Source organism: Macrotis lagotis, chromosome 7 (assembly GCF_037893015.1).
Source record: "Macrotis lagotis isolate mMagLag1 chromosome 7, bilby.v1.9.chrom.fasta, whole genome shotgun sequence".
In the NCBI taxonomy this organism is placed as follows: domain Eukaryota; kingdom Metazoa; phylum Chordata; class Mammalia; order Peramelemorphia; family Peramelidae; genus Macrotis; species Macrotis lagotis.
The window spans coordinates 70,250,126-70,276,656 of record NC_133664.1 but is presented as its reverse complement, the minus strand read 5'-3'; the positions used below and the strand labels follow the sequence as shown (position 1 = coordinate 70,276,656).

Here is a 26,531-nt window from a genome sequence, read left to right as displayed (position 1 = left end):
CTGGCAGAGAGTTTGTCCCCAGATGGGGAAAAGAGGTGACTCTTGCTATTTATTCTAAGTTCATTTCCCTTCTGAAGGATAGTCAAACTTCAGAATGGCACAATAATCTGGAAGACTGTATGAACAGATTATTGGGGAAAAAGTAGGACTCACCAAAAAAGAAAAGAATTGTGTCAATTGATTCTAGTCTCTTGAAGTCCTTTTTGAGTTTTATGAATTCTGTCTATGTTATTCACATTTGGGGAAATCTACATTATAGATTTGGTGGGGGAAACCATACAATACAAAGGCATAGACTAGGGGAGATGTGGTTGATGGAATCCAGGAATAAACTGTATTTGAGGTCTCAAGAAGCAATTCTTGGTGGAGAGGAAATGAAACTAAAGATTTTAGGGATGCTCACCAGATTGAATCTGGTCCTTGTTAAGCTTAAACCTTGAGGGTACTGGACCATGGGTAAATTAATATATGTAGAAAAATATAGGCAATATTTAAATGTTCTCATGAAATCCCCATTCATGTTCCAATAAATACTGTGATTCTGTAGGAAATTCTGCAAAACAATCCAAAATCCCAAACTGGATATGTTAGTTGCTATAATAAAAACAAGCAAACTTGCATGCATAAAAGAAAACAGAATAAAAACAAGGGATCAGTAATGTATATAACAGATACTCCTCTACCCTCAAAAGTTTAGAAATCAAACTCACTACAACTACATTTGTATATTCCTGTTCCAATTTTTGGCTGAAGAAATACAGTATCTGCTGGTGAGCTAAGCAGTGACACATTCTCAATTTTACTGTCATTATTTATTATCAGTTCCTAGATTTAATTAAAGTAATAGAATACCATGAACCCAGGGGGAAAGTATGTGACATTAAAAAAAGTTAATGTGTTTTCATCATTACAATCCCATAGAAAATAATTAATTATCTTTAATTTCATTACAAAAAACTATACCTCATTAATCATATTGTTTCTTCATAGAATCCCAGAATGTTAGACTGAATAGTACTACTGAAACTATTAGCTACTCAAAATACAATTTTTGTATCTAGAATGATACTGCCACCTTGGAAACCCATAGATAACAAAATTCACCACAAACACAACATCCTCAGGAAATCACAAGTTTAAATAATCAGAATCTCACATAATTCAAAATAGCAAGTATTGTTTTTTTCAAAACAGTCATAGCAAAACCAGAGTGCACCATTGCTGTATTCTTTGTATTCTATATATTCTTTAAAGTACATTCACATAGTATATTCTTTTCAGTATTACTGATTACTATATAATGAATACAAACTACACCAATTATGACCCCATACTGTTAATCATCTTTTTCTCAGGGAATTAATACAAGAATGATTTAAACAAAAAAAATTAGATGAATACAGTTCAACAAAAGAGCAATACAACTACACTTCCTTATAAACATGTTAAATCATTAAGCTATAGGAAAGGAAATTCAGTAGAAACAGTATAAAGCTTTGAAATTTGGGCTAGACATAGGATATGTGTAAAATAAAGATTAACTTTCAGTTCCCTTCAGGAGTTAATCATATTACTCTAGACCACAGGCGCAATGCATTTCTATATATTTGTTGATTCAAACAACATGATTTTCCTGTTATTAGGGCTAAATTAATACAGATCTAAGTGTACTCTGTACCCAAATCATCTCCAAACCTGCAGTCAGAGCATGAGAAGACAATCTTTCACATAAAGTCTACAATTCAGAGGGGAAAATCTTGAAAAAGAGGGAAAAAGCCCCCAAATAAATCATCAATTGTGCTTTTAAGAGCAGGGGACAGTCTACCAAGAAGTAAAATATTTTAAGGGACTATAATGTGTTAACTTTTCTTATCCCCAGATTCCAGGAGACTCCTATGAGATAAGAATGATTTCCCAGCAATCTAGGGATGAAAAATGGTGGTGGGATCTGAACAAATACCTTGATTGTTCTCTGTCATCAGGATTGTGTACAAGAAAAGAAATATAGAGGAAAAACTAAAGGTCCTGAAATTCTGCCTAGGAAATGAGATACTCTTGGGGAGGGGTAGAATTACTCTATTATAAAAGTAATTTTAAATATTATATTCTTAAGGAAATGAATGTGTTATACAGTTGCTTTTTCTCTTCAAAAAACTAATGTAAACAGAGTATGTACTTAATGTACTTTCATTCATTCAGTCCCCTAAAGAATGTAAGCAATATAGGAAAATAAAGATTAGGGTAGTGGTGTCAAATTCAAATAAAATTCAATTCCAACAGGTCACATACTGACTTAGAAAACCACAAATTAATACTATCTATTTTGGAATGTATTTTAATTTTGTTAAACATATCCCAGTTACTTTAATATGCTTAGGATAGCAGTTGGGAATTTGGTGAGTTTGACATTTCTGAAGTGGGGCATCAATAAGAGAAAAGCTGGTAAAAGGGTATGTGAAATACAGAATCAATCATTAGAAAATTTCTGAGTGGAGTAACTTCTTGATTTTTCTCTATCAAAAAATGCTTCATTTAAGTACTAGAACCAAATTTCCCAGCAACTTTTTCCTGTTCTTTCTACCACATCACAACAATTCAAACTGGGTAAACTAACTTCATTCCTGCAAATCATCTCAGGAATTCCTCATTTTTGTTAATGGGAACATAATTCCTAGAAACAATGCAACTCATAATTGAAAAAAAAATTCTTAGAGAGCATTTAGTCAAGGTTAGATTGAACAGGAAAAATCATTAGACTATCGGTTCTTAAACTATTTTTGTATTATGGATCCCTCTGCCAATCTGGTGAAGCTTATGGTTCTCTTTTCAGAATAATAGTTTTCAATATAGAAAAAAAAGAAAATATCTAAGACTGCAAAGGAAAACATAGAAATGAAATTATCAAAATATATGATAAACAAAACTCATATAGAACATACATATATGCTCCTGTATGAATGTGTATCTATCTATCTATTATCTAGTTGTCTATCCATCTATCTATGTATCACATATTTACAAGTCTGCTCTGGAGTTCAGAGGATTTCCCAAAGTGTCATCTAACTTGGTTGAAGACTTGGTCTTTGGTCTTCCCTCCTTTAGAGAGGAAAATTTGACTCTTTCCAGAGGCAGTCCATTATAAAGTGTTTTCTTATAAATATCTCTCTCCTCCCTAAGACCATGCAGAATAAGATAGCAAGTAAATGCTTCCCTAAACACATCAATTTTCTTCTACCAATGATTGTAATGACAAAGTTGGCCAGGCAAGAAATAATTATCTTTGACTTCTCTTTGTCCCCCAACCCCATTCATACATAGCTATTCAGGTTCTATTCCATCTGACTATTCACACCAAACTTAGATTTCATGGTATTTTAACAAGCTCTTAACTGATTTTTCTACCTTTAGTCTCTTCCACAAACAATTCATTTGGAATACTGTTAGGAGATTAAAAGCAAATCTACTATGTCTGAGCCACTCATCAGAAAAAAAAAAATTAACTACTACCTTATCAAGTAGAACTAGTTTTCTTAGTCTTTCCCCATGTCTTTCCACAATCTAATTTTCAAGGAAAATTCTCTCCTTCTACATAACCTCTAGCCAAACTGTACTAACTGTAATTTCTCAAATTAACTTGGTGCCTTCCTGGTTCTGAGCTCCCTTGTTCATGTTGCTCTTTCTCCCTAAAATGTCTTTTCTCCTGATCTCCACCTGTGGGGATTGTGCCTATCCTTAAAGATACAGTAGCTAAGAGGATACTTCTGCCAAAGATGACCTTCCTGACCCAAGAAACAAAAATGATTTCTCTGGCCCCTTATTTTTTACTGACTTTCATCTTTGTTCAAGGTCCGGTATTGTTTTCTAAGATGTAAGCACCTTGAGGCGAGACTTCTTGCCTCATTCATCATCTTCAGCAGTGCCAACACATGACTGTACCTTGCCCATAGAGGATGTTTAATCAGGATTTGTTGAATGAATGATGAGAGTGGCAACTCCAAGGAACTAACTTCTTTAGTGGTTAGGTATCTATGGCAGCAGGAAATGGGGGAGGGGAAAAGTTCCTTCCAGGTCAAAATAGTCTATGAATCTGAAGTACAAGAAATGGGAAAAATACAAGGTTTGCTTATTAATCTTTATGTTAACCTATACATAGAAAAATTTAATATTGAAGTTTATAAAATAAAAAAATCACTATAGGAGTAAATTATGCCAATATCACAAAAAGGAACATATGTAAAAGGTTAAAGATGGATTGAGTAAATTCTCTAAGTTACTAACATTTTTAATATTAAGGGACTTTTTATTAAAACCCCCAAATTGCTCTCTGTCTAGATAGAGGAAGTAATGGATCATGTATAACTAATTCTTAATTTGCTTAGGGGTCCAAAGGGAGAGGAAATCTGTGCAGTCACAGAAAATACTAAAGTACATAAAGTCTAAAAATAATTGGAGTAAAAAATATTTTCTTACTATATTATGTTTAGTGGCAAATGATAAATTTAGTATATTCTATTTTTTTCCAACTGAAGCATACATGATAACTAAAAATACAGATTTATTTAAAAAAAAGATAATTTAGGGAACTTCATAAAAAAAGAAAAGATTGTTAGTAACAATCATGCAAATATCATTTGCCTTTATTTCTTTTAAATGAAGAAATTAGAATGGTACATGTGAAATATAATATAGCCTACAAAATATAATATAGCCTACAAAATTAGGCTTAATGTGTGAGAGCATATCTTTATAAAATATTATTTCCTGAACAACCAAATCTTAACGAAAAGGAAAAATATTTAGAATAATATCAGATAAAAGAAGCAAAGAGTATAAATGATCTAAAGATAATTAGGAATTGATTGTTTCTTAGTAATTGAAAATAGCTGTAGAAACACTATAACCAAAAAGAATGAGAATAGTTTCATTTGTAATTGAATTAAAAGTAGACACATCTTTGAAAAAATAAAATAACTCAAATATTCCAAACTTACATTTGCTAAAAATAACTCAAATATTCCAAACTTAGACTTACTAAAAATCATTGTATTTAATGTAGTAACTCTTGGAAATGTAAAAAGACAGATGTAAACAAAATTAACTTTAATAAGACCAAACAGGTTAACTGTCGATTGTTTTCCATTAAATAGGAGTATCCTAAGCAAGTTGCTGAATGGAAAAGTAACCAAAATAAACAAAAAGCAAAGCTACACCAGATGGCCTCTTCTCAAGGATGAGAGATCTCTAATCAACCTTCTCAATGGACAGAGGCAGGAAAGTGAAATGACACGAAGTCACTCAGCTCAAGCCAAAACTTGGTGGTTCATTGCTATTTTTGCACCTGAGGGGTATGACTTCTCATCCTCTCTTGGTCATTAAGAAAGCCAAAGATTACACTAATTTGATAGGACCTGCATTTTAAAAATTCTCAAATGAAGTTCATTTATTTATTTGGGGGTGGGTGGGTAAGATAATCTTGTTATGTGACTTGCTAGTAAATATCAACTATCTGAGGCCTGCTTTGAACTCAGGTCCTCCTGACTCTGGGGCTGGTGTTCTCTTCCCTCTGCACCATAGAGCTGCCCCTAAAAAAATTAGGTTTTAGAAACATTTTAAAAATGCTATTTAATTTATTCTTAAAATAATTAAATAATAAACAAATTAATTAAAATAATTAAAATAATAAAAAATAAATTATTCTTTAAAATCTTTGTAAAACACTTAGCACTGGGCCTGTCCTGAAGGGGATGCTCTCAAAGAGGCCGTTGTTCTCTTGGTAGTTCCCATCACAAGAGCTGGATCACACAGAGGGAGCTGTGGGCAGGCAACTCGTGGTGGTCACCAACAAGTGCTGGAGAAGCAGGGAAAGGCCAACATCAGGGCCATAGCTCAGCACCATCCCAGACAGCGTCAAAGGCATTTTTTTCTTTTTTCTTTTCTTTTTTTTTTTTTTTTTTGCAAGGCAAATGGGGTTGAGTGGCTTGCACGTAATTATTAAGTGTCTGAGCCTGGATCTGAACTCAGGTACTCCTGACTCCAGGGCCGGTGCTCCATCCACTACACCACCTAGACGCCCCTAGAGGCATTATTTCTTGAGGGTGGGCAACAAGCCTGGTGCTGGGCCTCACCAGCTATGTGACTGGCTAAGTCACTTCACCTCCAGGTACCCTGATTCATCAAAGAAGGAAATGGCAAGAAAAGCCCATGTACTTTATGGTCCATGGGGTCAGGAAGAACCCGACATTATTCAACAACAACAACAACAACATGCTTTGATGGTGAGTTGTATGATATGAAAACCTCTAAAACACATCTTTCATTCGATATGAGTCCTTGGGAAGGACTGAGGGGAAGACACTGACAAGACCATCCAAAGTGCTCTCTGGTCTGCACTCCTGGAGGGAGAAGTCAACCTCTTTTCTGTAACTTGGGGTTGGAGGGAGGACTTGCATGAGTCAGAGGCAGGGGCTGCACCAAGGTCTTTCCTCTAGACCTCAGATCAAGCTGTCTTTCTTCTAGAAATCTTGAAGAATGTCTACATATGAACTCATCCAACCTTTCTGGGGAGCTGTTTGGAACCACGCCCAAAGGGCAACAAAAATGAGCATACCCTTTGATCCAGCAATACCACTACTGTGTCTATACCCTGAATAGATGATGAAAAAGGGCAAAAACATCACTTGTACAAAAATATTCATAGCAGCCCTGTTTGTGGTGGAAAAGAATTGGAAATCAAGTAAATGTCCACCAATTGGGGAATGGCTTAGCAAACTGTCGTATATGTATGTCATGGAACACTATTGTTCTATTAGAAACCAGGAGGGATGAGAATTCAGGGAAGCATGGAGGAATTTGCATGAATTGATGCTGAGTGAGATGAGCAAAACCAGAAAAACACTGTACACCCTAACATCAACATGGGGGCAATGATCAACCTTGATGGACTTGCTCATTCCATCAGTGCAAAAATCAGGGACAATTTGGGGCTGTCTGCCATGGAGATACCATCTGTATCCAGATAAAGAGCCGTGGAGTTTGAACAAAGTTCAAGGACTATTCCCTTTAATTTAGGGAAAAAAAACAGATATCTTATTGTCTGATCTTGTTACCTCTTAGACTTCTTGTCTCTTCTTTAAGGATATGATTTCTCTCTCATCACACTCAATTTGGATCAATGTACAACCTGGAAACAAAATAAAGACTGACAGATTGCTTTCCATGGGGGTGGGGAGGGAAGTAAGATTGGGAGAAAAATTGTAAAACTCAAATAAAATCTTTAATAAAAAAGAATGTCTGCATATATTTTTTGGTCTCAAATAATAAATTATAGTGAATAAAAGACTGAACCGATTGCTTCTAAAAAGTTGCAGACTTTGCATCTACTCTGGGGTTAGGTACTATGGAGGAATGCACAAGATATTGAAGACAGTCCCTTCCTTCAAAGTTGCTTATAATCTAGATAGGAGAATACATTTCAGTGCACATGAAAAAATCAGAGAATAATTCAAAATGATATAAACAAACTGTGTTACAGAGATAGTGACATAGGACTAGGCCCAGGAAAATGGCTCCATATCACATCAGAGGAGAAATGTTAAAATTTATTGTTCAGTATGCAGCTAAATATAGTAGAAGGAAAACTGAGGAGGAAGAACAGCACTAACACTTGGGGAAGTAGAACAGGGAGGACTTCTTGAGGGAGGAGTAAAGATAAAATACTATGAAAGGCACTAATGAAGAGAGTACATTTAAGGAATTGGAAGTAAGGAGATGGAATAATAAAACTTAGTAAATATAGTTTGTCTGGAAAGCAGAGTTATTGAAGAAAAGTAATATTAAATGAGATTAAAAAGGTTACTGAATTATAAATATATGTTGTGTACTCATTACTCTGATCAAAGTTCTCAGAACAATTGAATATTTTCAGAAAAACTGTACTTGTTTATTGAAGGGGAGAAAAAGCATCATGTAAAATTTTCTTCCAGTTTTTTTATAATGTCCTTAATTAGATCACCCAAATTATTCCTCAAATGCCCACCTAATTTCTTTTAAAAAAACAGCAAAATTAAATCTTCAATACCTTTAAAATGGGCATATTTGATTTAGGTCTGATTTATGATATAGTAGAATTGTTTTTCTATGTGCTACATGTATACTTTCTAATATACTAGGGTTTCTTATGAAATCAATAGATATAGTGCATTTATGCTTGTTTTATGGAACATTGACCACAATCATTTAAAGTAAGCATAGAACTGTTTTCAAAGGAATATTCTATGATCAAAAATAGATCAGTATATATTGCAATTTTGCTGTAGTGAAAATATTTTATTGAGTATCTGTTTTACATTCTTCTGATGGATATAAATAGCATTATTCAGTCCTACAAGAAACTTATGATTTAACCATATACAGCAAATGTTAAATACCATACAAGACAGTAACACTGGGAAGATTGCAAAGCCGTATATTTATTGCCTTTCAATATTTTGCAAATACCTGGTATAATCTCCCACCTTCACTTTACCTATTTTCAATGTTAACAGGTCTTTAAAGGTCCATCTCAAATCTCAAGGTGTATAGAGAATTATGAGGTAATACTTTCAATCAATACTAATGTCTTTCTCTTTATGACATGAACTAGAACTTCTTTTCTGAACCATAACATTTGACACAGTTATGTTCCCTTTGATATTTTATTATCTATGCTATATTTTTATCTTTTTCAATTGCTTCATATATCATGATTTGCCTTGTCCTCAAGACTTTGTGGTCAGGAACACCATATTTTTTTTTCAGAGTAACAAGACATACTCATAGGAGACAGAGCTATGGGCATTTCTCCTGGGATGGCCCTGGGACAGCAAGGTAGTACAGGGGATAAGAGTGCCAGGTCTATAGGCAGGAGGACTCTTCATCCCGAGTTCAAATTTGACCTATGACAATTTCAGAAGGAAAGGAGACTTTCCTTATTTTTCATTGAATGGACTAGATGGTAAGATTTGTGGTAGAAAATCCACATGGGTGAAATTACAGATTTTTTAAAAATACTAAATATGTCAGAGCTTTACTTTTTATTATATGCAAAATCTTGGTCAAGTCAAACTGCATGACATAGGATAAGGTTTTAAGAGTAGGAATAATACTAATATTTACATAGCTCCTTACATTTATATATGACATTCAAATCTTAACAAATAACTTTCCTTATAAGAAGCCTGTGAGGCAGAATGGGGTATTCTTCTCATCTGCCAAGCTCCTCTGGCTCCATGCCCACCACTCAGTCCAAGATCCTACTACTCATTTATATTCGGTTTTGTTTTGGGGCTTGGCCTATGGCCATGAAGGCCTCTTCTAGTTCTAAACCTATTAAGTAGGACCTAAACAAGGTCCTCATTTTTCTGTGCTTGTTTAACTTTCCAAAGTATAATTTAATACAATTCAAGAAGCCTTTATTAAGAGCCTACTATGTGCTGCTATCTGTTCTAGGCTGGGGAAATAAAGACATAAGTCTTTGCTTTTAAGGAATTTTATTCAAGAGAAATAACACATACATAGATACATAAATAACAACACATAAGAGTGTTTCTATGGGAAAGAGCACAGGCCTACTATGAATGGCACTTTATTAACAAGAGAACATGCTCTTCAGAAAGCACAAATAGTAAAATAAAAATTCTGAAAATCAAAGAAAAAATTACAAAATTGAAAGTAAAAAACCCACTGGATTGTTAAATATAACCAAGAGCTTATCAGAAGCCATTCTCCCAATTATATGTTAATAAAACAAATATGTTAGATGAAATAGATGGATGTTTATACAAACAGGAAATATTCAGATTAATTGACTAAGAAATTATTTCTATAACACAATGTCAGAAAAAGAAATTGGATAAGCCATATATCAATTCCGAAAGGGGAAAAAAACAACCAAAAAATCAGAAACAACCCCAAACTAGGTAGATTAATAAGTGAAGTCTAACAGACACTTAAAAATAATTTCAATGTTATATAAACTGTTTGCAAAAAAGAGAAAAATGTATTTTTCTAAAATATTTGAAGACAAAGAAAGCTACAAATCAATATCCTCAATGAACATTCCAATTAAAAATGTTAAAAAGGATACTATTTTTAAAATTATATATTCTGACAAGATTGGATTTAAATCAAGAATGACTAATGTCATTGACTAATATAGGAAAAATTACAAATATAGTATATTGTATTAATAACAAATAATGACAAAGTCGAACCTATTTCAGTTAAAAAGCACTCTATAAAGCACAACTCCCAAGGAAAGCTTTTCTCATGGTAAGGAAAATCTATCTAAAACTATTGAGTCAGCATTAAATATTTTGGAGAAAGGCTAGAAACTTTTCCAATATAAACAGGGGTAAAGTAAGGATGACTATTATTATCACTTTTATTTAACATAGTGCTAGAAATGTTAGCTACAGCAATAAGGCAAGAAAATAATTTATAATATTATATTATATTATAAATATATATATTATAAATATATATAATATATATTATAAATATATATATAATATATTATAAATATATATAAATGTAAATGTAAATAATATTATAAAATAATTTTATACATAAAAAGAAAAAAACCCACTCTCTTTTTGGATTTAGAGAACCCAAAATAACCAATGAAAAATTAATTGAAACAATAACTTCAACAAACTTAGAGAATACAATATAAACTCACATAAATCATTGAAATCCCTATTATTACCAACAAAATCCAACAAGGAAGAAAAGAAAGAGAAATTCCATTCCTAAGTTTACAGAATATATGAATTATCTGGGAATCCATCTAAAAAACACACACAGAAACTATAAGAATACAACAAAACACTTTACAGTGATAAAGACAAATTTAAACAGAGAAATATTATTTAAAGGAAGGCAACACTAACGTTACAAAAATGACATTATCTACATTAATTTGCATATTGATTGACATGTCAATTTAATTCCCAAAAGATTACTTTTCTGGAGTTAGGAAAAAATGATGAAATTTATCTGGGGAACAAATGGCCAAGAATCACAAGGGAAATAATGAAATGATTAGGGCCTACTAATTGTTGTTTCATTTGTGTCAGACTCTTCATGACTCCCTTTTTGGGAGTTTTCTTGGTAAAGATACTGGAGTAGCTTGCCATATTTTCTCCATCCCATTTTCAGATGAAAAAACAGAGGCAAACAGGGTTAAATGACTTGCCCAGGATTACAGTGTAAGAATTTGAGGCCAAATTTGAACTCAGGAGTTCAAGTCTATTATCTATTGTGTTACCCAGCTATCTGGCCTAACAATACCATATTTTAAATTATTCTCAAAGCAGTAATCATCACAACTATCTGGTAATGGTTAAAATAAAGGTTCATCAGTGATACAGTTTAGGCATATAACACACAGAAGCAAAGAAACATAGTAGCCTAGTGTTCAATAAACCTAAAGACCCCAGTATCTGGGGTAAGAACTTACTCTTTGACAAAAATTTCTGTCAAAAATGTAAAGTAGTTTGTCATAAACCCACAATCATTAAATTACAAAGAAAATTGCTAAATAGGAAAAATATTTGCAAAAAGATTCTCTGATAACGGCCTAATGCCCAAAAATTGATTAAAACTATCTAAGAATAGGAACCATTCCTCAAAAGATTGGTGGTCTAAGGGTGTAAATGTGTAATTTTCAAATGAAGAAATCTAAACTATCAAACAATGAGAAAATGCTCTAAATAACTAGTAAATTATTAATTTTGTTGCTAGTTAGTCATTTTCCAAGTTGGTTTTTTCTCCAACTGATTTTAGAGATAAAGAAACTGAGACAAATAGGGTTAAGCAACTTGTTCAGGGTCACATAGCTAGTAGATGTCTCAGGCAGGATTTGAACTCAAGAAAAGGAATCATCGTGTCTCCAAACCTGGCACTCTATCCATTGTGCTAACCTATGTTATTATAGAAATACAAATTAAAATAACTTTGAAGTTCTATCTCACGCCCATCAAACTGGTAAAAATGAACAAAAAAAGGAAAATGATAAATGTTGAGGACCGTGGGAAACATACATCTATGTTTTCTTGGTGGGGCTATGAATTGATTCATTCATACCTGAAAACCATTATGGTGCCATATCCCCAAAGCATTGAACATGCACAGTATATGACTCCGCAGTATGGACTATATCACTAAGAGATCCTAGAATAAATGGACTCATGAACAAAAAATATAACAGTTCTTTTGATAGTAACAACAAAAAATTTGGAAACCAAGGAGTACCATCATAAACTGTGGAAATATTATATAGCATATGGACATAAAAGAATATAACTGTGACATAAGAAATGGTAAAAGGGCTGGTTTGAAAGAAACTATGCAAGACTTGTGTAAAATAAGGCAGTATAAAGTGAGCAGAATCAGAACAATTTATACAAAACAACACTGTAAAGAATAACAATTTTGAAAGACTTAAGAACTCCAATCCAGTAACCAATCAAGCTTTCAGAGGACTAATGAATGAATCATTTTCCGCACCTTCTGATAAGAGAAATGTTGTATTCAAAATGCAGAGTAAGATATACATTTTTGGACAGGGCCCAAGTGGTAATCAATTTTTTTAAATCATGTATATATGTATGGATGTATATTTTTCCTTTTTTCAGATTTCAATGGATGAGGAGAAGGTAGAAAAGTGAAAGAAAAACAGAAAGAAACAACATTTTAAAAATGCATAGAAGATGAGAGAAAATCAGAAACAATCACAAGATTTACAAGCACAGAGAGGACTTTGAAAGTTATATGTCAAATTTATGATATAAATATCCTATGATACAAATATACCATATTATTATATGCTTTGATAATATATGTCAAATATGTATTAAAAATGAAAAGCATTGATGTGTAATACTCTTTTTATTTGGTATTTAAAAAAATTAAATTATAGAAAGATTGTCATGTTCTCACGGGTGTAAAAGTAACCTTAATTTGATTATCAATACCTAAGGAAGAGGTGAAAAGGAAATAAATGTATTGAATATTAAAAATATATTGAATCAAATATAAAGGGAGAGAGGAAGCAGGTACAGCAGGAGTAATATGGACTCTGAAGTCAAAGGTTCCTGGGTTCAAGTCCTGTCTCTCATGTTTACAACCTGGGAGACCTCCACTAACTCCACTACCCTTCATCTCAGTTTGCTCATGGATAGGGACTTGTCCTGCCTGAAGCAAATGGGAGTTACTTTATTTAGCCCAGGTGACCCAGCCAGGATGTGTTATAGCCAAGACCTGAACCTGTGTCATGAAGTCAACTCTTTTTTTTCCCACCAGGTCATGCTGCCTCACCTTGTAGGTTTATAACTATAACATTATATATAGATGATCAATTCTATAATGTGGGCATTTTCACTAATTCTGTTAACTGACAATTGGCAGGATAAAAAGGACAGAGTATCATATTCACATATTTACATCTTTGCCCTGTAAATCAGTGGTTCCTAAACTGTTGAGTTTGTGATATTGTTTGTTAAATTTCATAGCCTTCACTCTTCCTATAAAAGATACTAAGACATTAAAGAAAAAAAATCTAAAAGTGGAATGAAAAGGAAATTTGCTTTGGGAATTTTCTGCAAACTTCATTGTCTCTCCTGAAAATTAAGTGGAGTCAGCCTTGCCACAATTTGGTTAAACACTGCTCTCTGTTCTTCCAGATACTCTCTCTGAATACCATAGTCTAATTTAAAGACTCATGCCATAATGGGCTCCATTAGGCAAAGCCCATCTTTCTCTAAGCAGGAGAAGTATTTGGGCTTCTGGCCCACTTTTCTTTCACTTCCAAGTGATGCCTCTAGGGAGAAGGCTAGTTGGCTATTTACAGGGAAGGAGTGTTCTTCACCTCTTCCCCCAGGTTGGGGCTGTGCTCTCCCCCACTAGATGATACCTCACTGGATGCCTTCTGAGCCACAGATATTTTCTCCTCTTTAATTTTCTTTTTGAGGGAAGATAAGGAAGAAATCACCCACAAACACAATTCTATATACATAAACATACACACATACACACATATACATACACAAATATATACACACATAAATATATTTTCATATCACTTTTAATCATGTAAATTGTTTTTTAAAGTCCAATGAAATGAAGCACGTATTCACTTATAAACCAAAAGCTTTATGCTCTTCAGTACACATCTGTCATATGAGGAGGTTAGCTAAGATGACCTATGCCTTCTAAATCTAGATCTGTAATCCTATGAGCAAGTAATCACTCCCAGGTCTGAGCTCTATGGGCAGATCTATAATTCACAGAGAAACCTAATGCTCATTTCACTATGCCAATAAAAGCTTAAGCTATGAATAAGAGCCAGTACATTTCTTAATTTATTTTTCATATAAGATGGTCTGTGTGTACATGTAAATGTGTGTATACATTATTGAATACATACATGCATATATAAAACTAGCATGATCAAATAATTTTCCACATAACATTAATCCAAAACTAAAATTAAAGACTTAATAATAGCAACTACTGACAGAACGCTAATCTTTACATAATGCTTTTACACAGACTTTAGAAGTGGTTAGTCCATGGATTATAGTTCATTCTCATTTTACACATGAGAAAACAGGTTCAGAAGGGAAAAAAAGGACTTACCTGTGGTAACAGAGTTATTTAGATTCTAGGTGACACTCAAACTCAGGGCTCCTAAATTAGCATTCTTTCACATACAAGCTCTTAGAGACTGTTTAAATACTTTTTTAAAATATAAGAACTAAACAAAGATTTTAAGATTCATAATACCTTATTTACATTTGAATGTTACAAGACAGTGCATTTGTGCATACTAAAAATGAAGGCAATAACATCTTATCAGCTGAACATAGACTAATTAATCACCCAACTCTAAAAAAAAAAGAATCAACCAGACAGTTTGTAATTGCTACAGTGCTATACTCTGGCTCACAGGACTAGCCTACTGATTAGTAAATGTAAGCATAAAAGCAAGGGAACTGAAAAAGTTAAGGAAGACTTTTGAAGTTTTTTTCCCCCCTTACTCTTCCCTAGCACAAAACAAAGGTAAATATTTCCCCTTGGTTTCAGGCAGTTATCTAGAAGTTATCAAGACTATCAATATCAAATTATTTCAATATTGTTTATAAGTGGAAGTTATTTAGATTTTATTCAGATTTAAGTTTTGATTGACTTAGTGAAATAATAGAAACTTTAGTTTGGGATGGATCTTGGAAGAATTTTCCAGTCTCTGAACCAAAGAAGAAATTCTCTTTATATGAAACCCCTGGTAATATAACCTCTGCTTGAACACTTCCAGCAAGGCATGACTTCTTGAGAAAAACCATTACACTTTTTCTTTTTAGGTTTTTGAAAGGCAAATGGGGTTAAGTGGCTTGCCCAAGGCCACACAGCTAGGTAATTATTAAGTGTCGGAGATGGGATTTGAACCCAGGTACTCCTGACTCCAGGGCCGGTGCTTTATCTGCTGTGCCACCTAGCCGCCCCAAACCATTACACTTATATACAACTACACTTGTCAGAAAAATTCTTCACATTCTGAGTTAACATCTGACTGCCTGTTACTCCAACTTTCACTTACTAGACCCAGTTCTGTCTTTAAGCATTACACAGACCAATCAGACACAAGGAGAATGAATTCAAGACCAAGCACATTATCAGATATTCTATGATCACATCTTTAAGTTTTACCACCAGATTTACCACCAACTCTTGAGACTTGATTTTATTTAGAGAAGACATGTAGTCTCTCAGTATCTTCCTATTTGGGCTTCTATTGCCTCAATGCAATTTCATTTCAACTTTCATGTCTGAAGAGCACTCTCTATGATGGAACAGAAGTAAGAAGAATAGGAAATGAGTAGTTGTAATTTGATGCTTTTCTTTCTTTTGTGTATGTTTTAATATTCATGACACAATAATAGTGAACTAATAATGATTGTCTCATTTGATCTTAGTTCTGCTGTCTTTTATTGTTGTTTCCATTGTGTTACTGTATTCTTCATTACATATGTTTCTTCTCTCTTTCCCTTCTTCACCCTGCATCACCTCATATAGGTTTTCCCTATGTTCCTCTGAACTCTTAAGGCAAGACAATTCCATTATCGTCATATACTATAATTTGTCTCCTCATTCCCCTTTGCTAAGTACCTAATGTTATTTCTATTTTTGTTATCACAAAAAAGGTGCTTCTATGACTACTTTGCTACATATGGGGTCTTTAGGGGGTATATTACCAGTATTATAATTAGTAGGTCCAATTGCATTAATAGTTTTTTTGATGTTGTTCAGTTGTTAAGTCCTATTTGACTCTTTAGGACCCCTGGATTGTGTCAGGTCCTTCTATCCTCCACTATTTCCCAAAATCTGTCCAAGTTTATTTTTGTTGCTTCTTTGGCACCATCTATCCATCTCATCTTCTGTCACCTCCTTCCTTTCAATCTTTCCCAAATATCAAGGTCTTTTCCAATGACAGCCATCTTTTCATTATGTGACCAAACTATTTTAAGTTTCAGTTTCAGTATTTAACCTTCCAATGAATAGTCTGAATTAATTTAAATACTGTCTGTTTTGATCACCCTGCTGTCCAAAGGACTCTTCAGCACAACAATAATTCAAAAGCATCAATTCTGGGGAAACAGTTTTCCTTAAAATCCAACTCTCACAGCCTATACAGACCCATGCTGATGTCTTTGCTTTTTAATATGCTATCCATATTTTCTATTGCTTTCCAACCAAGGAGCAAGCATCTTTTAATTTTATGGTTGTAGCTGCCATCTGCAGTATTGGGGAGCTTTAAGTCCAAGAATATAAAATAGGATACTGCTTCCATTTCTTCTCACTCTACTTGCCAGAACTTGATGGGACCAGTTGCCATCATATTAAGGTTTTTTTTTTTTTTTTTTGATGTTGTTCCAAACCAGCTTTTACACTCTCCTCTTCCACCCTCATCAAGAGGCTGCTGAATACTTTTTCATTTTCTGCTATCAAGTATTGTCTGTATATTGGGGATTATTGATATATCTCTCAACAACCTTAATTCTGACTTTTAATTCACCCAGTCTGGCATTTTGCATGATGTACTTTGCATATAAATTAAATAAGGTGACAATATTAAGCCTTATCATACTTCTTTTCCAATCTGAAACCAATCAGTTGTCCCATGATTGGTTCTAACTATTGCTTCTTGCTGCATACAGGTTCCTCAGGAGACGAGATGCTCCATCACTGCTCTTTCTCTGAGGACTTGCCTCATTTTGCTCCATAGTTATCGAAGCAGGAGAAGATGTTTTTCTAGAACTCCCTTGCTTTCTGTACAATCTAGCGATTATTGGCAATCTGGTCTCTGATTCTTCTGCTAATTCTCAGGTCATATACTGCTTAAGGCCAGCTTTCAGAATCACAAGCATAACCTTGCTGATATGTGAAATGAATACAGTTGTGATTATTTGAGCACTCTTGATATTGCCCTTCTTTAGGGTTGGGACATAAATTCTTCTTTTCCATTCCACTGGCATAGGGAGCGCAGTACTTTCATGGGATCATCTTTTAGGATTTTAAATCAATCTGCTGGAATTCCATCACCTCCACTAGTTTTATTGTTAGCAATGCTTCCTAAGGCCCAGTAGACTTGACTCTTTAGGGTGTCTGGCCCTAGATTAGTAGCCACAATACTGTGGTTGTGGGGGGGGGATGTTAAGATCTTTCTAATATAGTTCTTCTATATAGTCTTGCCTCCACTTCTACCTCCCTTGAGCCCTTATCATTTTTTCTTTTATCATGTTTAATAACTTTTTTTCATGTAATTCCAAAATGTTTTCCAGAATCCTTGGACAAACACATAGCTCTTATGACAGTAACTATGTACTGGTCTTCACATGGTCTTTTAATGCTGGCAATTTTCATCTTTTATAATCTTTACTTCGATGAGCATCAAATTATATAAAATTTTATTTATTTTGAGCATTTTTCTTGTTGGCCAACAGACTACATACATTCTTTTGAAGACTACTTGTTCATACCTTTGGTATCTTATCTATTAGAAAATGTTTTAGTCTTATGTAAGAAAGTGAGATCAATATAAATTTATCACAGGTATTTTCTTATTGCTTGCTTTATTTTCCCCTCTTGGTAGTAGTTAATTTATGGCTTGAGTTCTCTGTCTTAGATATGATTAAGATTTATATTTCTGCCATTATTAGTTTGAGTATTTTTGGAGGTAATTATCAATTTTCTTTAAGAGACTGATTTTGCTGATACAATTTATATAGTGCATTTTTAAACTTTATACACATACACATACACATATGTCTTTTTGTGGTTTGAGTTCTTTCCTTATTATTAAATAATGCTTAAAATAGGGAAACATACTTGCCAAAGGCTCAGTGGCAAAATACAGACTGAAGAGGGATTCTATATAGATGATGAAATTCTACTGATGTTACTGTCTGCAGAAAACATTTTGCTAATTGTATCAAGTCCTGGATCAATGAGAACCATGATGTCTCAAAAGAAATCAGTTTAATTGTTTATCTAAAAAAAACTAGACATGATATGTAAATGTATTGACAACTCATTGATCCTATCTATAAGTATATAAAAACTTGGATTGCTATTAAAAATGAACAATGAACTTGGCCCTTAATTGAACAGAAAAGGAAAGTGAACTAAATTGCTATTGGGAAATAATGTGGTTCTTTTTATGATCTAAACAAGGCCTCATCTTTTTAGCATCAACATTTTTACTTTAATGAAGCATGGATGTGGGTCATTATTATCAAACTTTTGAAGAACTGAAGTTGAGGATAGTGAAAAGGTGAATCTGAAACACCTTACCAGGGTTTGGTAGCGTAGTACTGATATACATAGGCAACTTGCTCAGAGAGTACCTAAGAGTAAGGGATGAAGGACTGAAGACCTCTCTGCTCCACTGATATATACACAATATGGAGGAGGGGTGGGGTGGGGTGGGTGCTAGAAGTCCTCTAACAAATTGGGGAGGAAGATCTCATGGCAGATTTAATCAATTTAATACAAGAATTTTGTAGGCTAGTCACAGTCTGTGATCTGTCTTGGTGGGAATACTTATGTTGACAAGATCAACCAAAAATAATCCTTTTTCATTTTTACCTAATGGTTTACATTTACTAGTTTTCTTTTTTTAATCAACTTCATTTTTTCAGCTTAAAAACTACTTATATTCAAAATTTTATTTGTCTGCTGATCATCAAGTGCTTGTTCTAGGATATTTATTTTCTAATGCTCAGTTTATTAATTCTCTCTTGTATATTGTTAATGTATATTTTAAAAAGTATTGTTTCTTCTGAGGAATGCCTTTAACTACAAATCATAAATTTTGTTCCATCTGTATTTTGTATTTTCTCAATTACTTCTAGGGAATTTTCTTGCATTATTTCCTAAATGATACCATTCAGGCTTTAAATTTTCATTCATTATTTTCCTTTTAAATAATCATTTTCCCCCCCTTTGGACACTCATTATTTAGGATACTGTTACTTTCATTGTTGACATCTCCTTTAACATTACCATTTTTAATGCTACATGCAGAAAAGTATATATTTAGTATATTTGCCTTTTTTACATTTATTTATTCTTTATGTCCTAACATGGTCAGTTTTTTTCAAAGTGCTTTGTGATGTTGAAAATTAGTCATTTCTTTAGTAGTCCCATCCAGAAGTTGTCAAAGAGCTATGAAATTGAATTTTTTCCCCAACAATCTGTTTACTTATAAGTTTTCCTTTTTTGTTATACCCTTTCTGCAAATTTGTCCAGTTCTGGACAATATTCCAGTCCAAGAATATTAAAAGTCTACTATAATTATTGTACTAAGTTTCCTTTTTTTTGGAGCTGGCAGTAGAATTCCATTGATTTTTCACTAAGAATTTTCATTTTGTTTTTGCAAGGCAATGGGGTTAAGTGGCTTGCCCAAGGCCACACAGATAGGTAATTATTAAGTGTCTGAGACCGGATTTGAACTCAGGTACTCCTGACTCCAGGGCCGGCGCTCTATCCACTGCGCCACCTAGCCGCCCCAGAATTTTCATTTTGTATGGCCTCTGGTACATAAGTTTTGAAAAATACAGAGAATTATCAGTAAGGAACTAAGAATGCATATCTCTACCAACTCTTAAATGGTAGCCTGGGGTACAAAGAGGTTAGTTGCTTAGACTTACTAGCTCTGAAGTCAGTTTTCTATATATGACCATCATGCTGCCTTTCTATGTGCCTATAATACTTATTTGTGTTTATAAAAGAAAGATTTTATTTATTTTGAATTTTACAGTTTTTCCCCCTAATCTCACTTCCCTCCCCCCCACCTCCCACAGAAGGAATTGTTAGTCTTTACATTATTTCCATAGTATACACTGATCTAAGTTGAATGTGATGAAAGAGAAATCATATCCTAAAGGAAGAAAAAATAAGGTATAAGAGATAGCAAAATTACATAACTTTAAAAAAAAAATTAAAGGTAGTCTTTGGTCTTTGTTCAAACTCCACAATTCTTTCCGTGGAAATAGATGGTGTTCCCCATCGCAGATACCCCAAAATTGTGCTTCATTATTGCACTGATGGAATGAACAAGTCCATTAAGGTTGATCATCACCCTACATGTTGCTGTTAGGGTATACAGTGTTCTGGTTCTGCTCATCTCATTTAGCATCAGTTCATGCAAAATACTTCTAGGTTTCCCTGAATTCCCATCCCTTCTGGTTTCTAATAGAACAATAGTGTTCCATCACATACATAAACCAGTTTATTAAGCCATTCTCCAAATGATGGACATTCACTCAATTTCCAGTTCTTTGCCACTACAAACAGGGCTGCTATGAACATTTTTGTACAAGTGATGTTTCTATCCTTTTCCATAATTTCTTCAGGGTATAGGCCCAGTAGTGGTATTGCTGTATCAAAGGGTATATATTAGCCTATAATATTTAATATATAATATTTAGTTGACTATGGTGCCCTTAAGTATTTTATATATATATATATATATATATATATATTTACATTTCTATTTTTATTGCTACTTTGTTTGAAATCATGATTCTAACTTATTTCCTTTTAGAATGACACTTAAGCATATTTAATTTTGTTTTAATCCCAACTTTCACTATGTATATTTTAAAGGTGCTGATGATATGCAAAACTTTATTGGGGTTCATTATATTTATTTTGGCCCTTTTCACCTTATTACCCAAGAGTTTAATAGATTCATATTGGATAATTAAGATTGTATTTTCTTCCTTAACATTGTTACAGTATTCTTTCCCTTTTCAGCAGTTGGTCTCTCTCTCTCTTTTTTTTTTGCTCATACTCCTCTAATCTTGGTTTCCTTCTGTAGATTCTTTTCTTCTCACTATTATTACCACTATTAAACTGAGCTTATTATCTTGTCATCTACTTTCCCCCCTCTTTTTGCCCTTTATTCTCTCAGCCTGCCTAAGAATGCTGCATAAAATTATACTATTTAAAATATGAATTTGTATATCACATTTTCAAGAAATATTTGCTTAGTTCATCTCCTTTGTTATTTCTTTCTCTAAGATATTATAGAATTTGATCTCCCATTCATGAGCTTTGAACTTACATATATATTTTCTAGATTATCAAGAGCTCATGTTTTCTTCTTGATTGTGTTTATGTTCTGTTCCCTTTTCTCCTTTTGTTCACTCTCTTTTGGGTTTCAGTTCTGTTGCTGCTTTATGGACCCAGGAAGGAGGCTTGGTGTGGCTCTAGGGGGACTCCATTCATTTACTGCTGGTCAGACCTGAGGCCAGCACCTTTTCCCTCTGGGTCCATACTTCCCTGTCAAGCTTCCCTCCTTTCCTGACTTCAATTTAGATCCAGAACTAATTGGGAATTACTTTCGGAGTTTAAAGTAGAGAAGCTGAAAGACCATCTTCTTTCACTGATGATTAAGCTAAGTTTTATAGTATGTGTTATCTTAGGGTACAAGAAAATCTTTTTGAATAATACATTCCAATTTTTCTTACGATTTCCCCCAAGGAATAGACAGATAATTTTTCTTTATATTAAAGGTTTCTCCCTAGCTGTTCTTTTATTTAAAATTGATGATCTAAAGGTTGAATACAATATTTTATGGGGTATCTCTATTGTTCCATTTGTATTTTGCATTTTCTCAATTACTTCTAGAGAATTTTCTTGCATTATTTCCTACATGATACCACTCAGGCTTTAAATTTCCTTAAGTTTTTCTGGAATGATTTTGACTTATATTGTTTTGGTGAAATTTATCTTTAAAATCATTATTTGTGACTTATAAAGATTTCATTTTTTTCTAATCTCACTGTCTTTTAATTTCATGTTATTTGGTTTCTTTTTTCTTTTTTTTCCACTGAATTTTCTAAGTTCCAGGTTTGCTCTTCTCTTTTTCGAAGAATCTCCTTTGAAAAAAAATTGTTCTCCTCTCTTGTCTTTTTGATTTCATCTTTAAATGCTTTACATTCTGCCTCTATTTAAAAAAAATCTTCTTTTCTGACTTCTTATAGAGGTTTATGCATCTCCAATTATTTCAAAGGGTTTGACATATAGCTAGAAAGATTTTAGGACAATAAGAATTTAAGGAAATAATTCCTGCTATTAATTTGAAAAATAAAAATAAAGAGAACATTTATTTTTTCAGGTCTTCTGTTCATTAAAGTCTTACTGCATTTGTTTCAGGTCTGAAACATTATTTAATATTAGTACCTTAAACTTGAAAGAGTCCTCAAAAATAATCTTGTCTGTGCATTAACACTTTCTAAAATACTTCTGAATGGTGATTCTCCTTGCTTCTGCTGAAACCAGTAAAAGATGAAATTCAAGGGAAAGGAAACTCATTACTTAGAAGGTATCCCATTTAAGCTTTGAGAAGCTTTAATTACAGATAGGGGTTGTTAGGTTCCATATATGACTACAACACTTTCCTTCTTGTGGATCTATAGCTACAACCATAACTTCTTCAAGGAAGATCCCCAAAGTTATGTCTCCAGCTTTGAGTCCTTTCTTGAGCTTCTGGAATTTGCAAGCAGTTATCAGGTATATGAACCTGGCATCAACACTTTTGAAACTATAATTTTCTACTAAAACCTGTTCCTTCTTCTTCCTTAATTTTTCCCCCACCATCCATGATTGACAGATAACAATTATTTCAGACTCTTACCTCTTCCTGAACTTCCAAAGATACTCAAACTTTCTATGCAAAAGATATCTTCTCATAAAAAATTATTTAACATTCATAAAAAATAAAGATTTTTATTAGGAAGACCATTATCCTGCCTGCTTTTAAAGGTCAAGTATATGATTATATCAGATGTCGACTTGAAAGCCTATGCTATGCTTAATTACTAAGCATAGATTTTTTTATTCATTATGTTAAAGAAGGATTAAAATGAAAGAACAACAACAACCCCCCCCAAAATTATGAATGTTGGTGATTAATTCCTTAGAAGGAAAACTTACACCATGCAGATACAAATACCCACTACATAGATGTCAAAATTTAGTATTTTCACATTAGAAAAATGAGGTAAACTTAAGCAACATAAATGGTCTAACAGTGGTTTAGCAAACAAGGAGCTGTCAACTTCCAATAACCTATTATTCACACCTCTTTAATCACTGCCACAGAGTCGATTATAAATAGCCTCATACATTTTTAAATAAGGTCATTCTGAAATGAAACAACAAAGCAGGTAGTAAATATTCCAGTACAAAAGCAATTCAATTTTAAAAATCCAACAGAACTGTGCTTTTGCTCAAATGTTCAATTTAAAGAAGGCTAACAAAACCTTTTATTAACTAGTACAGCAAACAAATGTCAAGGAAGTACTCACCATAGGATCAATAGCATAGTTAAATTACAACATAGTTTACAAAGCAGCAGCTTTAAAGAACCCATACTATTAAAGCTCACCCATAAGAACTGCCTAATATTCACAATGTAACATAACACAAGAAAAAATAATAAAGAATCAATTCAAATATCTAAATGATAGCATAGTCCATCACATGTAAGAGGTGCTCATTATGCTTGTGGATTGAAGACTACAAAGCCTAGACCTTTAAGGCACAATCTTTAAAGGATGGTACTTTCCAAAGGTGGTTATGTTAAAGGTTAGTCAAGTACTGATATTATTAATACAACAGGATGATGGGTGTATAGAAAATAATTTGTAACATATTTTAATAAACTGGCAAAAATACTCTGGAGGAAAGAAAGTAGAACTAGAAAGCAGCAGATCACCTAAAAAGAGTTAAGTCTTAGCCTCATAGAGCTCAATTCTGTTATTTCAGAAAGTTTTCTTCTTCATGGAATTCTTTTTTTAAAATTAAATTTTATTTTATTTTTAAATTCTTTCTTCCTTTTCTTCTAAATCCATTGAGAAGGCAAGAAATACAAAACCCATTACAACATAAAGTTAATGCAAAAGCAAATTTTTGTCCAAACAAATCCTTTATAACATCTTAAAGGATTTTAATATAAATCAAAACAATAAGATTAGGTTTGATGAGATACTAAGAAATCATAAAAAATGCTGGAGTTACATGGATATCAGCAATCTTCCTATTGAGTTTTTGAATTTCAAACAACATAATGGAAATGATCATGCCTTTTTGGGCTATCCTTCTCTCCTCTTCATTGTAGTCAGTTAACTTAATTGTTGTAATGATTTGAAACAAATTATAAATTAGTCTTAGGCTGTCCTAGGGTTAAATGGATGCATAATAATAATAATTTTTAATGATAATTCCAAATCATCCCTTTAGAATATGTATGAATGTGCCCTTCAGATCAGAAAAGAAAAAAGAATCCTTCCAGGGTCAAAATTTTAGATTTGTTAGTAGACTTAAAAAACAAATCTAAGTCTATTGATAGAATATACAGATACTAACTCCAACATTTCTATCTCATTTCATCCAGTATCAGGCAGCCACATTATGATCAAAGAATCTAATATCATGTTGTTCATTCTCACAGAATCCTGAGAGAGGGAAAAGGGACTTCAGAGATCTTTTCACATATATTACTCCCTCATTTTACATGATAAAGTGCTTAATTAGCTATTTTAGAGGTTCCTTTTACAAATGCAACAAATTCATGTATTAGGGATACAACAATTAAATTAAAATGGTTCTTGTATAGAGTCTTTTTAATTGAATAGTTAATAAAGTTAAACAAGTATACATTCATGATACAATTTAGAATATAAAAATTACATGGGTAAAGTTCCAGAGTGGAGGGAAAAATCACGTTTAATTAGAGGGAGAAAATAAGGAAATTCTTTGGGGAGGAAAAAGCCACCTGAGCTAAAGTCTTGGAGGATTTCACTAGGTAGTGAAGTATGGTATGTGTATGTCTCTGTGTGTGCATGTGTGTGTGTATGTGTATGTGTGCATGGGTCTCAGCATTTGTGTTTCATTCAGTGAATTATCATTGTAACGATAGCTATAATGTGCTCTTCACAACAATTCCATGAGGCAGGTGTTTTTATTTATTTTATATAGGACGATGTTGAAAAGGAAGGATGTCAGTGATCTGAGCCTTGCCCAGAGTCAGTCACAGGCCTCAGATTTGGTCTGGCTGCATCCTTGCCAGCATCCTCTGCACAGTGATGCCCAGGTAAGCAGCAGTTAGATAGGTGCATGAAGAAGATGACTCTGGGGAATTCAGGGGAGAAGCCACGTTGGCAGTGCACAGAATCTACCCAGACTCTTCAGTGACAGAACCAACCCCCCCCAAAAAAAACAGAAGTAAACAAATTCTCAATTCAAGATATCGTGGAGGAACTACAGTAAAGGTCAGTATCACATAGGTAAAAGAAGCCAGAGAGAGGCTCTCAGCCACAGTGTAGCTCGGGTCCAGCTTCAGTAAGCTAGCATGGCAGCAGGCTAGCAGGGAGAGTTCCAACCCCAGCTCCAGTTCAAATCCCAGGAAGGCGGTACCTTGGACTACCTTAACACATGGAACACCTGAAACACCACAAGCATCACCACAGGCTAGTGGTAAGTCAGGGACCAGACTCATCTCCAAACCAGTACAAAAAGCTAGGGTTCAACTATCAAAATGAGCTAGAAAACCAAACAAAGCACAAATCATATTCTGAGAGGGACAATAAAATACTATCCCAGATGTGGAAAGCAATGACAAAATGCCTACACACCCAGCCTCAAAGGGGTTTTTGAATTGGCCTCAAATTGAAAATGACTTCTTGGAAGAGCTCTAAAAGGATTTTAAAAACCTAAGAAGAGAGGAAGAAGAAAAATGGAGAAATGAAATGAGAGTCATGAAGGAGAATTACAAAAAATTGACTGACAAAAAAGTAAAATTGGCCAAATGGAAAAAGAAATCAAGTGATTTAAAAGTAAAAAAATAGTCATTTGGAAAAGGAAAACATCTAAAAGTGAAATTAACCAACTGGAAAAGGAAATGCAAAAGCTAAGCAAAGAAAATT

The 26,531-nt window shown here is 33.5% G+C and overlaps 1 protein-coding gene across 11 annotated transcripts in view; it reads right to left on the bottom strand.

Annotated features, from left to right (window-relative positions):
- Positions 1–26,531, bottom strand: part of ZEB1 (zinc finger E-box binding homeobox 1) — a 192,440-nt gene that overhangs the window by 60,569 nt on the left and 105,340 nt on the right. For 7 of the 11 annotated variants that reach the window (XM_074193096.1, XM_074193103.1, XM_074193099.1 and 4 more), the window contains 2 exons: positions 7,107–7,180; positions 3,877–4,087 (listed from right to left, as the gene is read on the bottom strand). The exons of 2 other annotated variants lie outside the window; for them this stretch is intronic. In XM_074193096.1, the coding sequence (XP_074049197.1) occupies positions 3,877–3,901 (25 nt within the window). In that variant the 5' untranslated portion in view covers positions 3,902–4,087; positions 7,107–7,180. The remainder of the gene's footprint in view (positions 1–3,876; positions 4,088–7,106; positions 7,181–26,531) is intronic. 2 more of the 11 variants (XR_012469986.1, XR_012469987.1) reach the window with 2 other exon arrangements.